This window comes from Aegilops tauschii, chromosome 5 (genome assembly GCF_002575655.3).
Source record: "Aegilops tauschii subsp. strangulata cultivar AL8/78 chromosome 5, Aet v6.0, whole genome shotgun sequence".
Classification (NCBI taxonomy): domain Eukaryota; kingdom Viridiplantae; phylum Streptophyta; class Magnoliopsida; order Poales; family Poaceae; genus Aegilops; species Aegilops tauschii.
Genome location: NC_053039.3, coordinates 90,790,871 through 90,811,628, shown reverse-complemented (window position 1 = coordinate 90,811,628; position 20,758 = coordinate 90,790,871). Strand labels below are relative to the sequence as shown.

At 41.2% G+C, this 20,758-nt stretch overlaps 1 protein-coding gene and 1 long non-coding RNA gene across 2 annotated transcripts; one reads left to right on the top strand and one right to left on the bottom strand.

Annotated features, from left to right (window-relative positions):
* The first annotated feature begins 509 nt into the window (after positions 1-509).
* Positions 510-4,124, top strand: LOC109765802 (disease resistance protein RPM1). Its single transcript, XM_040388979.2, has 2 exons — positions 510-3,787; positions 3,885-4,124. The coding sequence occupies exon 1, from the start codon at positions 1,108-1,110 to the stop codon at positions 3,784-3,786; it is 2,679 nt and encodes an 892-aa protein (XP_040244913.1). The 5' UTR covers positions 510-1,107; the 3' UTR covers position 3,787; positions 3,885-4,124.
* A 13,591-nt stretch (positions 4,125-17,715) lies between these two features.
* Positions 17,716-19,320, bottom strand: LOC141022327 (uncharacterized). The gene is made up of 3 exons (XR_012183612.1): positions 18,446-19,320; positions 18,181-18,345; positions 17,716-17,885 (listed from the first exon to the last, which is right to left on the bottom strand). It is a non-coding gene; the product is annotated as an uncharacterized lncRNA (long non-coding RNA).
* Between the last annotated feature and the right edge of the window lie 1,438 nt (positions 19,321-20,758).

The following is a 20,758-nucleotide window of genomic DNA, read 5'->3' as shown; positions in this document are numbered from 1 at the left end:
GGATCTCGAATGTATGCTTGGGATTAGAACCCATCTACCCCTTCACAGCGCATCGCTGTTCTGTCGCTGAAGAGCGGGCCCTATCTGTTAGGTACAGTTAACCACATATAGGCTCGCGCTCTTTCTCTGCCAATACGCACGTCCAACCCAGTGGCTGCGCTTTCACCACGAAGATCCTGGTTCGAAACCCACCTAGCTCAAGTTGACACCTAGCCCACGCTGGGACGAGCGCCCTTTTTGCCTAATTATTATCCCACACACTGACGCGTGGCCTGCTGGACCCACATGTCAACGACACAGCCGCCTCTGCACACAAAAAAAAAGCCGTCGTTTTTTTTTTTTGCAGTGGGAAAGAAAAGCCGACGTGTCCCAGCCCCCTGGACCGGGGGCGGAGCTACACACCTCAGGGCCCAGGCCCGCGTCGGACTTTTTTCAGCCTCCTATCGATATAGATTTGAGCCCAGCACACCACAAGCAAAAAAGAGAGGCCCAAGCCTTCTCCCTGTCTCATCCGTCCGCCGCCTCTACCTCTCGCCTTCTCCAGTTCTCTTCTGCGTCCGCCGCCGTCCGCCACTGTCACGGCCTCCCCCCGCGCCCCTCGCCGTACTGCGCCTGCTGCCTGCTCTGCGCGCGCATAATCTCGCCATGCTGCACTGCTGCTGCCGCCCAGAGCCCGAGCCCCCAGACCTCTTTCCATTCCCGGGCCTATTCAAGTTAGAATGCTCAGAGTTGCAGCGCAGCCTTTAGTTCTTGATTCAGATGCTGCACAACAACTTATCCCTTGGTTACCTGTCCCGGCTTTTTAGTTCATGATTTATTTCATTTTCTGCTATATATTTTCCAAAGATTTTCTGCCAAGTACTCCCTCCGTCCCAAAATAAGTGTCTCACGGAGGGAGTACATGGTTATGGACCGGATTCCGAACCATTCCCATGTTGACATTCGAGTCATCCGAAAGTTATGATATAACCTTAAAAGGAGTTGATAATCTCACATATTGTTCCTTCTTTTTTTCTTTTGTAGATTTGATGTCCAAGATGGTTGAACATTGATTGCTGTGACTAAATATTGTTGCTGGAAATTTGAAGTCAACTTGCAGCAGGGAAAATGGTAGAGGCTACTATACTGCTTGTCGTACAGAAAATTGCCACGGCCGTAGCACTAAATGCTGCTTCAACTTTAGCAAACAAAGCCGCGGCCGTGGTTGCAATCCCAAGTAACATGACATTGATTAGTAATGAACTAGAGCTTCTACAAGCTTTTTTTATGGACATTGAAATGAGGGGTCATTCAAGTCAAGTAACAGAAACATTGGTTGCTCAAGCCCGCAGATTGGCTTATCATATTGAAGACGTTGTAGACCAGTACATTTATGTTGTAGGCACAACCCATCAGAAGGCTTCACCATGGTTGGGTTGTGTAAAGAAGGTTGCGAAGAAGCCTAAATCTCTGTATACTCTTGATCAAATTGCCAATGAAATTCAGAAGATAAATCAACGACTTCAGCAGCTTAAACAAAATAGGGACTGGACTCAACCAACCGGCAATTTTCCTGAAAAAAGCTATGACCACGAGCATCAACTCTACATTCCTGGTCATGATTATTTGATTGCTGATGATGACCTTGTAGGGTTGGACAAGAACAGGGAAACCTTGATCAAATCCCTGCATCTAGAAGATCACCCTCATTTGCTGATGATTGCTGTGTGGGGCATGGGTGGCATCGGCAAAAGTACGCTTGTCTCAAGTGTGTATAGAGATCAGGCAGCCAACTTCCAATGCGATGCATGGATTTCTATCTCCCAATCTTGTAAATTGGATGAAATATTTCAGCAAATGTTGGAAAAATTAAATGTACAAGACGCTGAAGAATCTGATGCTGAAAATACGAGGGGTGTGAGAACTGAAGAGCCTCGAGTGAAACTGAAGAGACTCCTGCAGAACAGGAAGTACCTGATCGTACTGGATGATGTATGGACACCCACAGATCTCTTGAAGATTAAAGAGGTTCTTATTGATAATGGCCAAGGTAGCAGGGTCATTATCACAACAAGAACTCACGATGTAGCCTCAATAGCAGATGAAGGTTGCAAGTTAAAAGTAGATAAATTGGGTGATAATGATGCATGGCAGCTATTCTGCAGGAAGGCATTCCCGAAAAGTGATGAACATATTTGCCCTACAGATTTACACGAGTATGCCAAATGCATAGTGGACAGATGTGACGGGTTACCGCTTGCTCTTGTAGCAATAGGGAGCATGTTGTCCCTTAGAACAAATAGTGCTCAAGAGTGGAAGCTCTTTAAGGATCAACTTATTTGGGAGCTGGGCAATAACAAGGAGATCACTGTTGTAGGAAGGATTCTTCATTTAAGCTACAAGGATCTGCCAATCTATTTGAAGAACTGTTTCCTGTACTGTTCAATTTTTCCTGAAGACTTTCCAATCGGAGCAGCCTACCTGGTCAAGCTATTGATCTCCGAAGGATTTGTTGATGTGAGAGGAACATGCAGCTTAGAAGATGTAGCAAAAGGCTACATTATAGAGCTTGTCAGACGGAACATGCTTCAGGTGTTAACAAGAAATAGTTATGGAGAGATCAGCAATCTTCAAATGCATGATCTTGTGCGCGAGCTCGCAATTTTGCAAGCTCGAAAGGAGAGTTTTAGCACTGTTTATGATTGCACCTATGGAGTGGTACCATCAGGATTGGCTTCTCGTCGAATTGGGCTGCACAAATGCAATGAGGACTTTACGTCAAACGTTGACATATCTAAGGCCAGAACAATCTTATGTTTTGACAAAAGCATGCGAATAGATATTTGGCTCTCTATCCTAGAAGAATGCAAGTACATTGCAGTGTTGGACTTCTCAAATCGTGCGATCAAGGTCATTCCAGATTCAATTGGGGAGCTGTTCAACCTAAAGTTTTTGAACTTCGATGTGACCCAAGTTGAGGAACTACCAAAATCCATTGGGAATCTTTCCAAGCTAGAAACACTAAGCCTTGAAGATGCAAATTGTTTGGTTTTACCGAAAGGGGCTAAAAAGCTCAAGAACTTGAGGCACATGCTTATTTGGAAAGATCTTCGCTCGGAATTGAGCTTCAGGACATTTGAATCCATCGAGCCTTTTGAAGGCCTATGGTGTTTGAAACAACTGAGAACATTACACTCAGTTCAAGCTAGCACAGATTTTGTTGAGAAAATAGGAAATCTTTCTCAACTAAGAATCCTTGTGATTACTGAGGTAAAGGGCAGCCATTGTGCGCAGCTGTGCGGATCTTTATCAAAGATGCTGCACCTCCAGAGTTTGAGCATAAGAGCCTTTGACGAGAATGATGTGCTCCAGCTTGAAGCATTGGCACTGACGAAGCCTCTTCAATCGCTTACTTTGGAAGGGCGACTGTCGGAAGGAACTCTGGGATCTCCATTTTTCTCAAACCATGGACATGAACTTTTTGAACTAACACTAGCTTGGTCTAAGCTTGTCGAGGATCCAATGCAGAAGCTCTCGAAATCTGAAAAGTTGACCCATTTAGATCTTAAACGAACTTATGAGGGAGAGAGGATAAACTTCGGGGCTGGGTGGTTCTCACATTTGAAGGTTATGCGGTTGAGAGATTTGCCACATGTGAATCAAATATGCATTGGTGAAGGAGCTTTGGGGGGCCTTGAAGAGCTTATCGTCTATAAACTTGTGGAACTGCGGGGCGTCCCTGAACAGCTGAAAACTCTGAAGTATGTGAACTTTACTGAGCTGCATCCTGATTTTGGGCATAATTAAGGTTAGTCAAACATGGATACCACCAGACATACATTTTTCATGCCTTGTGATGTAACAAATTCTGGCTTTAATAGTTGATCACGTTATTTTCTTTCCAGACCGGGAAAGACATGAGCCTCTGTCTGTTTGAAGCATGTTTTCTGGTTATATTTACTACTACTTTGTTTACTTTCTTAACACTATGTTGTAATAAGATTCACTGTCAGGTTTTTTCACCCCTTAGCCCAGCTTCGACCTGTCGCTGAGCAGAGGGTTTTTCCTGGCGTTTAATTTCGTCTGTACTCAACTTTGTTGTTGAAAAATCTTAGCTATTCCGTTTACCAGGTTTGCTCTTTGGACAGTAGTGCCCTGACGCTGCATGTGGTAGTTGCATCGTACGTCAAGGTTGGAATGCATGATATGTCTGTCAAATTGCGCCAACTAGTGCGCTGCAAGATGGTGCCGTTGAAACAGAACTCGGCGATAGAATGAAACTCAGCAAAGTCAACATTTGCCCGAACCGGCTCCTCTACCGTGCCAAATCCTAAACGGCGCTTGTTTCTTTCGCTTTTCACAAACGGGTGCACACCCTCGCGGCGCGCTGGGCCGGCCCGTCTTGTTTTTTATTTTTTCGTTCAATCTAAACACCGCACTACCAGTAGGACAACGACCGTGTTGTGCATACGTATTTCATTCCCTTATTTTATTCCATCTTCAGGTCGCGAGAGCTTTTGTTCCTATATAATTATTTATTTTAAGAAAAATCCGATGACCTTTTTTTTTCAAAACCGATCAACTTATTTTCCAAAATCCACGATCTTTTTCCAGATTAATGAACTGTTTTAAAATCGGTGAACTTTTTTCAAGTTTGTGAGCTCTTCTTTCAAAATCAGATGAACTTTTTTTTGAATTTGTGAACCTTTTTCTATTTCACGAAAAAAGTTCACAGAATTTTATGCATGCTTTTTCAAATTTGGTGAACTTTTTTCAAATTCATTGCACTTTATTCAAATCCGAAGAACTTTATTTAAAATAGGTGAACTTTTTTTCAAATTGATGAAGTTTTTTAAATTAGTGAACTTTTTATTGTAACCGAACTCTTTTCAAAATCAGTGAACTTGTTTTTCAAATTCGATGAACTTTTTCCAAATTTGATGAACTTTTTGTTGAAACCGATGAACGGTTTTGAAAGTCGGTGAACTTATTTTTCAAATTCGATGAACTTTTTCCAAAATCAATGAACTTTTTTTCAAATTGCTGAACTTATTTCAAATTTGATGATAATTTTTAAAGTGGATGATCGTTTTTAAAAAAATTCATGAACTATTTTGGAGTTTCCGAAATTTCCTTTTTAAAATTCATGAACATTTTTGAGTTCATGATTTTTTTACTCTTTTATTCGATTTAGTACTAGGAATTCTTTCTTTTTGCAAAATTCATGAACGTTTTTATAGTACTAAGAATTACGTAATTTTTTCAGAAATATAAATTAAACAGAGGGAATTATAGAATTCAATAAATACCTATCCGTTTTGCAATATTTTTTATACTTTTGCATCTAATGTTGACATAAAGGGAAGGGGGGAAATTACAAAAAAGGCCAATACGAACTGAGGGAGCAGAGAAAGGAACCAGTAAGCCAATAGAAACAGAGGAAACAGAAAATATTCTTGCAAAACAAAAGAGGAAACAGAAAAATGAACCAGTAAGTGAAACAGAGAAACAATCGACCGAACTAGACAACGACCGGCTGGGTTCGACAAACAGCCCACTTAATATCTACGTAGGCGCCAGAACTCGTTACGGGCGCTGAAGGTGCCGAGAGCTCCTATACGCCGCCCGTGGAATATCCTAACGGACGCTCACTGCGGAATATTCTATTTGCCGCTAGCTGCGGCAAAATGTCGGGGCGACCTCCAACAAGCGTACAAGCGTGGGCCGGCCCGCAAAATGTTTCCACGGTTCCAGTTTAAGGAACCTTCTAGCTTGTTCCCAGCCGGTTTTTCCGGTTTTGGGAACCTTCTAGAAGCTTCCTAACACTTTTTTTCTGTTTTTTTTCATTTTTCTTTTTCCTTTTTCCTTCTCCATCATTTCTTTTTTTCTTTTCTGTTTTCTAAGTTTTATTTTTAATAACTTTTTTTCTGTTTCTTTTCTTTATATTTTCATTTTTCACAATTTAAAAATGTTTAATATTTTTTAGAAATATTCAAATTTTGTTAGCACTTGAAAAAGGTTAGTTTTTCACAAAATTTCAAAGTTTAAAAAATTGTTGGCATTTTAGAAAATTTGTTAAAAGTTTTCAAAAAATGTTCCTTTTTCAAAAAAATGTTCATGTATTCAAAAAATGTTCTTATTTCCAAAGTTGTTTCAGATTTTTAAAAATATTCTCCATTTTATAATTTGTTCTTCATTTTTTGTTTCTTTTCTCTCTCTGTTTATCTTTTCTTTTCAGTTTCATTTTTCTCTCTCAGATTTATTATTCTTTTTCAAAAACTGTTCGCATTTTACATAAAAATTTCTTTCTTATAAAAAATATTCCTGTTCTCAATTTTTGTTCATAAATTTCAAAATTTGTTTGCTTCATTTAAAAAAAGTTCGGTAATTCAAAAAATGTTCACTTTTTAAAATTTTGTTCACAAACCAAAATTTATTTGTTTGAAAAAATTTCCCATTTTTTAAAATTTGTTCGGGAATTCAAAAAATGTTTTCATGTTTAAATTTTGTTCAGAAATTAAAAAATATATGGAAATTACAAAAAAAAATGTTCCTGTTTCGAAATTTTGTTCACAAATATAAAAATGTTCTAGAACTTCAAAAATTATTCCCGTTTTGCAAATTTATTCAAAAGTTCGGTCCCTCGCCCACAAATTTTATTTTTAAAAGGAAGTTGGCAGAGTTGTTTTATTTTTCGCGGCTTTCTATAGTTCTTTAATAGTGGCGATGTAATTTTTCGGGAGTAGCTCTCTTGTCGTAGTGGCTTGCGCATCGCGGCAGCTGTAGCAGGTCGCGGGTTCGATTTCTAGTTAGGGCGCCCTTTTTCTTTTTGCGATTTTTCAATTCGCCAAGGACAGCGAAAGGGCCGGCCCAGTTGACCCGTCTCCTGTGCGAAATTGCGCCTCTTTGCCGCAGCAAGCGGCACATAGGAGGTCCCGCTCACTGCGGCAGAATGTCGAGCAAACGCACAAAGGCGAGCAACTACGAGATAGTACACGTGCTACAGTATCCGGTTTTGGGTACTTTCTGGAAGGTTCCTGACCGGTTTTGGGAACCTTCCAGAAGGTTCTTGAACCGGTTTTTCACTGGGTTTTTTTCCTTTTTCTGTTTCTTTTTTCTTTCTCTTCTTTTCTTCTTTCTTTGTTTTTCTGTTTTTTATTTCATTTTTCAATTCCTTTTTCTTCTCTTTCTATTTCCTTTTTGTTCTTCAGATTTTCAAATTCCTTTATATTTCTTTCTTATTTTTTCGTTTTTTCTGTTTGTTTTCTTTCTTTGGTTTCTTATTTCATTTTCATTTTCTTTTCTCTTTTTTTTTTAAAATATTCAAATTTTGTTAGCCTTTCCATAAAATATTCAGTTTTTTTAAAAATGTTCTCAAAATTCAAAAATTGTTCTCGTTACACAAAAAAGATCAAAACTTTTGAAATTAATATAATGTACCAGACTTCAATTTTTTTGTTCACGTTTTCAAAAAAATGCTCGCGCTTCCAAATTTGTTCTCCGTTTCAAAAAAAATTCTCAATATTCAAAAAATGTTCGTGCTTTAAGAAATTGTTTGCGCTTCCAAATTTTTTCTACATTTCAAAATTTGTTCTCAAGATTCAAGAAAAATGTTCATGCTTTAAAAAAATATTCTGCGCTTCCCAATTTGTACTCCGTTTCAAAAAGAATTATCAAGATTAAAAAAAAGTTCATGCTTTAAAAATTCTTCATGTTCAAATTTTGTTATCGATTTCAAAATTCTGTTCTCTAAATTCAAAACAAATACGAGACTTTAAAAAGTGTTCATTTTACCAAAACTTTGTTCAAGCTTTTTAGTTTTTCTTCTAAAATTTGGAAAGTGTTCGCTTTTTAAAAAACACTTTTTCAAAATAATTTTCGCGTTAGGAATTTGAGAAAATGTTCGGTTCTATATTACCTTTAGCTTCGCGTGCCATGTCAAACCAAGAAAGCTTGTCTATCGCATTGGCTAGGCTTGTGCGTACAAAGATGGAGGTCCTTGGTTTGATCCCTCCCTCGAGCTGAGTTTTTTGGGATTTTTTCACTGCGTTGCGCTAATGGGCCGGCCCAGCCGAAGACACGCCTGTGCGTCCGCTCAACAATTCACCGCAGCGACAGGCGCATAGGAGCTCTCGCCGCTCGTTGCGGCAAGGAGTCGGCACTTCACACAGGATCAGCTCACCTGGGCCAGCTCATGTTGTGGGAGCACCACGTCCGCGAGGTAAAAACCACGGAAAGGACTGCAGCCGCTCGGAATCAAACCCGCGTCTTCCTTATTGATGCATGCACTGAGCTAGCCACAAACGACTAGCTAGTTCTTATCTAAATTGGCAACACAAATCTAAAAGAACCTAACAATAGCGACCAAACTTAAAAAGGGCGCGAGGTAAAAACCACGGAAAGGACTGCAGCCGCTCGGAATCAAACCCGCGTCTTCCTTATTGATGCATGCACTGAGCTAGCCACAAACGACTAGCTAGTTCTTATCTAAATTGGCAACACAAATCTAAAAGAACCTAACAATAGCGACCAAACTTAAAATATCAGTTCGCTAAACTACAATGAACTAAAGTGTGAGTGAGGGATCGAACACGCTACCTTGCTCCAGGCAAGCAAGCAGCTAGCCACTGTAATTCCTGAGATTTCATGTCAAAAAAGGTAGCCCGGCATATATGAACTATAAGCCACGAAAAAGACCGCAATTTTTTTTAAAAAAAAATTCAAATGTTACTTTCTGTTTGGAAAAGGTAAATATTTTTAGTGATGAAACCATTTATAATTTGTGAACAAAATTTTACATTAGAACATTGTGTGAAAATGCAAACATTTTTTGGGGATAAAAAAGGAACAAAATTGAAACAAGAGAACAAATTTTGAAACGGATAACAAATTTGGAAGCGCGAACAATTTTTAAAGCATGAACATTTTTTTGAATCTTGAGAACAAATTTTGAAACAGAGAACAAATTTGGAAGCACAAACAATTTATTAAAGCACGAACATTTTTTGAATATTGAGAGCAAATTTTGAAACGGAGAACAAATTTGAAAAATCCAGAACAAATTTGGAAGCGCGATCATTTTTTGAAAATGTGAACAAAAAATTGAAATCTGGTACATTATATGAATTTCAAAAGTTTTGAACTTTTTTATGAAACAAGAACAATTTTTGAATTTTGAGAACATTTTTTAGAAACACAAACAAAATTTGAATATTTTGAAAAAAGAGGAGAAAAGAAAAATAAAAATAAATAACAAACCAAAGAAAGAGAACAAACACAAAAACGGAAACAGAAGAAAAGAAAAAAGAAACAGAAATGACTAAAAACGAAAAGAAGAAGCAAAAAGCTTCGCTACCAGTTGGGCCAGCCCACTGCATCGTTCGCTCCCGCACCCCCTGTGCGAAGCGTCGACATTAAGACGCAGCAACCGGCGTATAGGATTTTTCGAAGGTGCTCGTTAGCAGCCGCACGAATATGGGCCAGAAAGTTGCCAAAAACAAATGTCACCCAACCCAGCCATTCGATGCATCACACGCCTGAACTGTTCTTTTTGGTTGCTCGGCAAAGAAAAAATGCCTTAATTATTTTTACAACATCACACGCCTGAATTAACTTTCCCTAAAAAATTAACTATCAACTGTAACTAATACATAAATAATACTAGTAGAATGCCCGTGCGTTGCTACGGGCAACAATGTAGACAAATGAGTCAATAGTCATGCTTTAGCAGTTCATCAATAAATCAGTGCCCACTTGCCGTTTATATCACAATATTGTAATTTCTCCTTCACATGAAGGTCCACAGGAAGAGGAATCATGGTCTCCTCCATCTTGTCAGCTTTAAAGTTAGAATTGAGCATACTATCCCATTTTCAAAGCACAAACATCACTCGTTCTCTGTTGTTTAAACAATCCATGCAAAGCATCTCTATGAGCAAGAACTATCTTGTGGAACAAAATTTTAAAATGAGGAATGGTAAAATCACAATAAATGGCAAGTTCGCACCTCAAGGGCAATTTGAAGGAAATATGCCCTAGAGGCAATAATAAAGTATTATTTATTTCCTTATATCATGATAAATGTTTATTATTCATGCTAGAATTGTATTAACCGGAAACATAATACATGTGTGAATACATAGACAAACAGTGTGTCACTAGTATGCCTCTACTTGACTAGCTCGTTAATCAAAGATGGTTATGTTTCCTAGCCATAGACATGAGTTGTCATTTGATTAACGAGATCACCTCATTAGTAGAATGACGTGATTGACTTGACCCATTCCGTTAGCTTAGCACCCAATAGTTTAGTATGTTGCTATTGCTTTTTTCATGACTTATACATGTTCCTATGACTATGAGATTATGCAACTCCCGTTTAGCGGAGGAACACTTTGTGTGCTACCAAACGTCACAACGTAACTGGGTGATTATAAAGGTGCTCTACAGGTGTCTCCAAAGGTACTTGTTGGGTTGGCGTATTTCGAGATTAGGATTTGTCACTCCGATTGTCGGAGAGGTATCTCTGGGCCCACTCCGTAATGCACATCACTATAAGCCTTGCAAGCATTGTGACTAATGAGTTAGTTGCGGGATGATGTATTACGGAACGAGTAAAGAGACTTGCCGGTAACGAGATTGAACTAGGTATCGAGATACCGACGATCGAATCTCGGGCAAGTAACATACCGATGACAAAGGGAACAACGTATGTTGTTATGCGGTCTGACCGATAAAGATCTTCGTAGAATATGTGGGAGCCAATATGGACATCCAGGTCCCGCTATTGGTTATTGACCGGAGACGTGTCTCGGTCATGTCTACATAGTTCTCAAACCCGTAGGGTCCGCACGCTTAAAGTTACGATGACAGTTTTATTATGAGTTTATGTATGTTGATGTACCGAAGGAGTTCGGAGTCCCGGATGAGATCGGGGACATGACGAGGAGTCTCGAAATGGTCGAGACGTAAAGATCGATATATTGGACGACTATATTCGGACTTCGGAAAGGTTCCGAGTGATTCGGGTATTTTTCGGAGTACTGGAGAGTTACGGGAATACGTATTGGGCCTTATTGGGCCATACGGGAAAGAAGAAAAAGGGCCTCAAGGGTGGCCGCACCCCTCCCCTTGGTCTGGTCCGAATTGGACTAGGGAAGGGGGGCGCCCCCTTCCTTCCTTCTCTTTTTCCCTTCCTCTTTTCCTATTCCATATGGGAGGTGGAATCCTACTAGGACTAGGGAGTCCTAGTAGGACTCCACACTTGGTGCGCCCCCTCCTAGAGCCGGCCTCCTCCTCCCTTGCTCCTTTATATACGGGGGCAGGGGGCACCCCATGGACACACTTGATATACGATATTCTTAGCGGTGTGCGGTGCCCCCCTCCACCATATTACACCTCGATAATACCGTTGCGGAGCTTAGGCGAAGCCCTGCGTCGGTGGAACATCATCATCGTCACCACGCCGTCATGCTGACGAAACTCTCCCTCAACACTCGGCTGGATCGGAGTTCGAGGGACGTCATCAAGCGGAACGTGTGTAGAACTCGGAGGTGCCGTGCGTTCGGTACTTGATCGGTCGGATCGTGAAGACGTACGACTACATCAACCGCGTTGTGATAACGCTTCCGCTTTCGGTCTACGAGGGTACGTGGACAACACTCTCCCCTCTCGTTGCTATGCATCACCATGATCTTGCGTGTGCGTAGGAAAATTTTGGAAATTACTACGTTCCCCAACATTATCCTCATTGTTGCACAGAAAAATTATGTCCTTGATGCACCGCTAGGTGACAGACCTATTGCAGGAGCAGATGCAGACGTTATGAACGTCTGGCTAGCTCAATATGATGACTACTTGATAGTTTAGTGCACCATGCTTAACAGCTTAGAATCGGGATTTCAAAGACGTTTTGAACGTCATGGACCATATGAGATGTTCCAGGAGTTGAAGTTAATATTTCAAGCAAATACCCGAGTTGAGAGATATGAAGTCTCCAACAAGTTCTATGGCTAAAAGATGGAGGAGAATCGCTCAACTAGTGAGCATGTGCTCAGATTGTCTGGGTACTACAATCGCTTGAATCAAGTGGGAGTTAATCTTCCAGATAAAATAGTAATTGACAGAATTCTCTAGTCACCATCACCAAGTTAGTAGAACTTCGTGATGAACTATAGTATGCAAGGATGACGAAAGTAATTCCCGAGCTCTTCATGATGCTGAAATCGACGAAGGTAGAAATCAAGAAAAACATCAAGTGTTGATGGTTGAGGAGACCACTAGTTTCAAGAAAAGGGCAAAGGGAAGAAGGGGAACTTCAAGAAGAACGGCAAGCAAGTTGCTGCTCAAGTGAAGAAGCCTAAGTCTGGTCCTAAGCCTGAGACTAAGTGCTTCTACTGCAAAGGGACTGGTCACTGGAAGCGGAACTACCCCAACTATTTGGTGGATAAGAAGGATGGCAAAGTGAACAAAGGTATATTGGATATACATGTTATTGATGTGTACTTTACTAGTGTTTATAGCAACCCCTCGGTATTTGATACTGGTTCAGTTGCTAAAGAGTAGTAACTCGAAAACGGGAGTTGCAGAATAAACAGAGACTAGTAAAAGGTGAGGTGACGATGTGTGTTGGAAGTAGTTCAGAGATTGATATGTTCATCATCGCACACTCCCTGTACTTTCGGGATTAGTGTTGAAACCAAATAAGTGTTATTTGGTGTTTGCGTTGAGCATGAATATGATTTGATCATGTTTATTGCAATACGGTTATTCATTTAAATTAGAGAACAATTGTTGTTCTGTTTACATGAATTAAACCTTCTATGGTCATACACACCAACGAAAATGGTTTGTTGGATCTCGATCGTAGTGATACACATATTCATAATATTGAAGCCAAAAGATACAAAGTTAATAATGATAGTGCAACTTATTTGTGGCACTGCCGTTTAGGTCATATTGGTGTAAAGCGCATGAAGAAACTCCATACTGATGGGATTTTGGAATCACTTGATGCTTGCGATCCGTGCCTCATGGGCAAGATGACTAAAACGCCGTTCTCCGGAACTATGGAGAGAGCAACAGATTTGTTGGAAATCATACATACAGATGTATGTGGCCCGATGAATATTGAGGCTCGTAGCAGGTATCATTATTTTCTGACCTTCACAGATGATTTGAGCAGATATGGGTATATCTACTTAATGAAACAGAAGTCTGAAACATTTGAAAAGTTCATATAATTTCAGAGTGAAGTAGAAAATCATCGTAACAAGAAAATAAAGTTTCTACGATCTGATCGCGGAGACAAATATTTGAGTTACGAGTTTGGTCTTCAATTAAAACAATGTGGAATAGTTTCACAAATCCGTGCCACCTGGAACACCACAGCATAATGGTGTGTCCGAACGTCATAACCGTACTTTATTGGATATAGTGCAATCTATGATGTCTCTTACCAATTTACCACTATCGTTTTGGGGTTATGCATTAGAGACAGCTACATTCACGTTAAATAGGGCACCATCAAAATCCGTTGAGACGACGCCTTATGAACTATGGTTTGGCAAGAAACCAAAGTTGTCGTTTCTTAAAGTTTGCGGTTGCGATGCTTATGTGAAAAGGTTTCATCCTGATAAGCTCAAACCCAAATTGGAGAAATGTGTCTTCATAGGATACCCAAAGAAGACAGTTGGGTACACCTTCTATCACAGATCCGAAGGCAAGACATTCGTTGCTTAGTATGGATCCTTTCTAGAGAAGGAGTTTCTCTCGAAAGAAGTGAGTGGGAGGAAAGTAGAACTTGATGAGGTAACTGTACCTGCTCCCTTATTGGAAAGTAGTTCATCACAAGAAACGGTTCCTGTGACGTCTATACCAATGAGTGAGGAAGTTAATGATGATGATCATGAAACTTCAGATCAAGCTGTTACTAAACCTTGTAGGTCAACCAGAGTAAGATCCGCACCAGAGTGGTGCGGTAATCTTGTTCTGGAGGTTATGTTACTAGACCATGACAAACCTACGAACTATGAAGAAGCGATGGTGAGCCCAGATTCCGCAAAATGGCTTGAGGCCATGAAATCTGAGATGAGATCCATGTATGAGAACAAAGTGTGGACTTTGGTTGACTTGCCCGATGATCGGCAAGCAATTGAGAATAAATGGATCGTCAAGAGGAAGACGGACGCTGATAGTAGTATCACTATCTAAAAAGCTAGAATTGTCGCAAAAAGGTTTTCGACAAGTTCAAGATGTTGACTACGATGAGAGTTTCTCACTCGTATCTATGCTTAAGTCTGTCTGAATCATGTTAGCAATTGCCGCATTTTATAAAATATGGCAAATGGATAAACAAAACTGCATTCCTTAATGGATTTATTAAAGAAGAGTTGTATATGATGCAACCAGGAGGTTTTGTCAATCCTAAAGATGCTAACAAAATATGCAAGCTCCAACGATCCATCTATGGACTGGTGCAAGCATCTCGGAGTTGGAATATACACTTTGATAAGTTGATCAAAGGATATAGTTTTATACAGACTTGCGGTGAAGCCTGTATTTACAAGAAAGTGAGTGGGAGCACTACAGCATTTCTGATAAGTATATGTGAATGACATATTGTTGATCGGAAATAATGTAGAATTATTCTGCAAGCATAAAGGAGTGTTTGAAAGGAGTTTTTCAAAGAAAGACCTCGGTGAAGCTGCTTACATATTGAGCATCAAGATCTATAGAGATAGATGAAGACGCTTGATAAGTTTTTCAATGAGTACATACCTTAACAAGATTTTGAAGTAGTTCAAAATAGAACAGTCAAAGAAAGAGTTCTTGCCTGTGTTACAAGGTGTGAAATTGAGTAAGACTCAAAGCCTGACCACGGCAGAAGATAGAAAGAGAGTGAAAGTCATTCCCTATGCCTTGGCCATAGGTTCTATAAACTATGCCATACTGTGTACCAGATCTATTGTATACCCTACACTGATTTTGGCAAGGGAGTACAATAGTGATCTAGGAGTAGATCACTGGACAGCGGTCAAAATTATCCTTACTAGAATAAGGATATGTTTCTCGATTATGGAAGTGACAAAAGGTTCGTCGTAAAGGGTTACGTCGATGCAAGTTTTGACACTAATCTAGATGACTCTAAGTCTCGGTCTAGATACATATTGAAAGTGGGAGCAATTAGCTAGAGTAGCTCCGTGCAGAGCATTGTAGACATAGAAATTTGCAAAATACTTATGGATCTGAATGTGACAGACCCGTTGACTAAAATTATCTCACAATCAAAACATGATCACACCTTAGTACTCTTTGGGTGTTAATCACATAGCGATGTGAACTAGATTATTGACTCTAGTAAACCCTTTGAGTGTTGGTTACATAGAGATGTGAACTATGGGTGTTAATCACATGGTGATGTGAATTATTGATGTTAAATCACATGGCGATGTGAACTAGATTATTGACTCTAGTGCAAGTGGGAGACTGAAGGAAATATGCCCTAGAGGCAATAATAAAGTATTATTTATTTCCTTATATCATGATAAATGTTTATTATTCATGCTAGAATTGTATTAACCGGAAACATAATACATGTGTGAATACATAGACAAACAGTGTGTCACTAGTATGCCTCTACTTGACTAGCTCGTTAATCAAAGATGGTTATGTTTCCTAGCCATAGACATGAGTTGTCATTTGATTAACGAGATCACCTCATTAGGAGAATGACGTGATTGACTTGACCCATTCCGTTAGCTTAGCACCCGATCGTTTAGTATGTTGCTATTGCTTTCTTCATGACTTATACATGTTCCTATGACTATGAGATTATGCAACTCCCGTTTACCGGAGGAACACTTTGTGTGCTACCAAACGTCACAACGTAACTGGGTGATTATAAAGGTGCTCTACAGGTGTCTCCAAAGGTACTTGTTGGGTTGGCGTATTTCGAGATTAGGATTTGTCACTCCAATTGTCGGAGAGGTATCTCTGGGCCCACTCCGTAATGCACATCACTATAAGCCTTGCAAGCATTGTGACTAATGAGTTAGTTGCGGGATGATGTATTACGGAACGAGTAAAGAGACTTGACGGTAACGAGATTGAACTAGGTATCGAGATACCGACGATCGAATCTCGGGCAAATAACATACCGATGACAAAGGGAACAACGTATGTTGTTATGCGGTCTGACCGATAAAGATCTTCGTAGAATATGTGGGAGCCAATATAGGCATCCAGGTCCCGCTATGGGTTATTGACCGGAGACGTATCTCGGTCATGTCTACATAGTTCTCGAACCCAAAGGGTCCGCACGCTTAACGTTACGATGACAGTTTTATTGAGTTTTGATGTACCGAAGGAGTTCGGAGTCCCGGATGAGATCGGGGACATGACGAGGAGTCTCGAAATGGCCGAGACGTAAAGATCGATATATTGGACGACTATATTCGGACTTCGGAAAGGTTCCGAGTGATTCGGGTATTTTTCGGAGTACCGGAGAGTTACGGGAATACGTATTGGGCCTTATTGGGCCATACGGGAAAGAAGAAAAAGGGCCTCAAGGGTGGCCGCCCCTCCCCTTGGTCTGGTCCGAATTGGACTAGAGAAGGGGGGCGCCCCCTTCCTTCCTTCTCTTTTTCCCTTCCTCTTTTCCTATTCCATATGGGAGGTGGAATCCTACTAGGACTAGGGAGTCCTAGTAGGACTCCACACTTGGTGCGCCCCCTCCTAGGGCCGGCCTCCTCCTCCCTTGCTCCTTTATATACGGGGGCAGGGGGCACCCCATGGACACACTTGATATACGATATTTTAGCCGTGTGCGGTGCCCCCTCCACCAGATTACACCTCGATAATACCGTCGCGGAGCTTAGGCGAAGCCCTGCGTCGGTGGAACATCATTATCGTCACCACGCCGTCGTGCTGACGAAACTCTCCCTCAACACTCGGCTGGATCGGAGTTCGAGGGACGTCATCGAGCTGAACGTGTGTAGAACTTCGGAGGTGCCGTGCGTTTGGTACTTGATCGGTCGGATCGTGAAGACGTACGACTACATCAACCGCGTTGTGATAACGCTTCCGCTGTCGGTCTACGAGGGTACGTGGACAACACTCTCCGCTCTTGTTGCTATGCATCACCATGATCTTGCGTGTGCGTAGGAATTTTTTTGAAATTACTACGTTCCCCAACACAATTAACTCAATACAACGGGTAATCAGGGGTTTGGGCAGCGCCCGCTCCTTGTTCCGGCAACATGAGGGGTTTAGTCCACGTAAGAGGTGATCGAGCGTGGAATTGGCTCTGGATTAATGTGTGATTGGTAATACTTCAGAAACTGAAGATAATAAATGGTAGTTAGAATAGTAGGTTGCAAGGTTTTACGTAACTCACATTACCACCGCATCCACCGCTATTGTTTGTGATATCAGCATGATTGTATAACATTAAGAAATGCTACATTGTGGCATGCTGGAGAGAGCGCCGGACACTTACCCAGATCAACCCTAATGCATTTATAATATTATGATATGGTGATGTTGGGGAACATAGTAATTTCAAAAAAATTCCTACGCACACGCAAGATCATGGTGATGCATAGCAACGAGAGGGGAGAGTGTGTCCACGTACCCTCGTAGAGGTTGAAATCATCAATCTCACCTTTCGATTGAGCTCCACAATGATTAATTTCTAAATCCATGTGATTTTCGTTGCTCTACTTAACTGGTCTTCGCTACAACTTTATCCACTTTTCCTTAAAAGCTACATGAAACCAGACATGCCTCAAATGCTTACCTTTCTGGATGATGGCCTACTATGTGGACTACACAAACCGAAGGAATCAGATAGTAGAAGATGAAGATCTTGCAAGCTATTAGCCAACCAAAACATAACTCTGACGAAACTGCAAAGTAAAGCATCGGCAGGTAAGGTTGAGAACAAGTTTAGGCAGAAACACAATACAGAGGACACTAATATTATTGCATTTTTCAATCATGACTGAATTAACACATTGTCCAAACAATGAGAACCAGATTCAGTAAGTAAAAGGAAGTAAACTACGGGCACAATTAAAGTAAACAAAATTGATCGGCACTACTAAGAACTAAAACAAAAGAAGAGAAGCAAAGGTTCAGATAGAATAGCAGGATTACAGAGCAAGGCTGAGAATGCCGCAGAAGACGAAATTTCTCTGGTACCTTGATAAGCTGTCATGTTCATGGCAAGATCATACCCAGGTGCACCCCATTCATGGCAGACACACTCCACTACATCCTTGTGATTTTCAGCAATGATATAAGACCGTGTCGCAGATCCTTTGCTCAAGCATGTTCCCCTCACATGAATACCATCCATGTCCTTGCCTGCAACACAGATGCATTGTTCAGCCTCATTCAGTTGATCTTCCAAAGCAATAGTAGTAGCATCACTGGGTGTACCCCATTTATCGATGATGACTTGCACCTTTTACACAGCCATGTTCATCGACATCAATAGCATCTCCATCGATGATGATGATGCAGTGGTCACCAGTGATAGCGAAATTCAGAATTCAAGGATAGACAAGCGAAGAGGGGCGAGAAGATAGGCGGAGAGACATGCACGATGGTAGGGTGTGGTCGCAGTCGCCGGTCTTCGTACTTGACATGAGAGAGACGGGAGATGCGATTGCGAGATCTCCGTCACGCTTCTCCTCTTGTGTCTTTGTGCTTGGAGGCCCCGCGAACAGCATTCTCCCTACTCTCGTACACCTCTTCCTCTCTTAGTTGAGAGGGATGCGACGCGTCGACGCGATGCTAGCGGGCGGCGGCGCGGAGACGCGGGGCGACCACGGCCGGTACGGTCGAGGTAGATGCCTCCTAGTCGTCACCGTTCACTGGCCTGCGTTGGATGCCGAAGAGGAGCACAGTGGAGGTAAGGAGCGGTTGCAGCTGACGGGGTGAGGAGGGTGAGGCAAGCTCCACAAACGACGGCAATGCGGGGAGGAGCGCCACCGTGGTTGAAGGAGACGGGCGACAGGGAATGAGGTGGCCGTGGCAAACAACGGCGAATTGCTGGACGAGATCGGGCACCCACCACTGTCGGGCTGCTCTGCTCCGCCGACGTGGATGCTCTACGGCGGCTCCCGCGATCGGATCTGGCCACAACGACCACCGGAGTGGCAAGGCCTCGCCTTCTCTTCATCAGATCAGGTCAGGGAGTTGAGCTCCTTGCCTTGGGCCGCCCCGCTGTACATGGCTGCTGGGGATGTGATGGCGGCCGGCTAGGGATGGAGGTGGTAGCGGCGGCGCAGGGAGGGAGGCTGGAGCCTGGGACACGTAGGTCGAGGGTTCAGGGCATGGAGGGACGAGGTGTTCGGGGATTGGATTTTTCTTTCGCGTTGGATGGTGGGAGTGGAGACGAAAAAAAACCAGCGGAAAAAAACGGTTGAAAGTGGTGGGACGAAAATAAACCGTACTATTCAACCAACTCAGACATTAGGAGTAGAGACTATATAACAAAAATGAACTCATTTCAGAAAAATTCGATGACCTTTTTTTTCAAAACCGATCAACTTATTTTCCAAAATCTATGATCTTTTTCCAGATTAATGAACTGTTTTAAAATCGGTGAACTTTTTTCAAGTTTGTGAGCTCTTCTTTCAAAATCGGATGAACCTTTTTTTGAATTTGCGAACCTTTTTCTATTTCACGAAAAAAGTTCACTGAATTTTATGCATGCTTTTTCAAATTTGGTGAACTTTTTTCAAATTCATTGCACTTTATTCAAATCCAAAAAACTTTATATAAAATTGGTGAACTTTTTTTCAAATTGATGAACTTTTTTTAAATTAGTGAACTTTTTATTGTAACCGATGAACTCTTTTCAAAATCAGTGAACTTGTTTTTCAAATTCGATGAACTTTTTGTTGAAACCGATGAACGGTTTTGAAAGTCGGGGAACTTATTTTTCAAATTCGACGAACTTTTTCCAAAATCAATGAACTTTTTTTCAAATTGCTGAACTTATTTAAAATTTGATGATAATTTTTAAAATGGATGATAGTTTTTTTAAAATTCATGAACTATTTTGGAGTTTTCGAAATTTCCTTTTTAAAATTCATGAACATTTTTGAGTTCATGATTTTTTTTACTCTTTTATTCGATTTAGTACTTGGAATTCTTTCTTTTTGCAAAATTCATGAACTTTTTTTAGTACTAAGAATTACTTAATTCTTTCAGAAATATAAATTAAACAGAGGGAATTATAGAATTCAATAAATACCTATCCGTTTTGCAATATTTTTTACTTTTGCATCTAATGTTGACATAAAGGGAAGGGAAAAATTTACAAAAAAGGCCAATACGAACTGAGGGAGCAGAGAAAGGAACCAGTAAGCCAATAGGAACAGAGGAAACAGAAAATATTCTCGCAAAACAAAAGAGGAAACAGAAAAGTGAACCAGTAAGTGAAGCAGAGAAACAATCGACCGAACTAGTCAACGACCCACTGGGTTCGACAAACAGCCCACTTAATATCTACGTAGGCGCCAGAACTCGTTACGAGCGCTGAAGGTGCCGAGAGCTCCTATACGCCGCCAGTGGAATAACCTAACGGACGCTCACTGCGGAATATCCTATTTCCCGCTCGCTGCGGCAAATTGTCAGGGCGACGCACAGGGAGCTCGAACGAGCGTACGAGCCTGGGCCGGCCCGCAAAACGTTTCCACGATTCCGGTTTTAGGAACCTCCTAGCTTGTTCCTAGTCGGTTTTTTCAGTTTTGGGAACCTTCTAGAA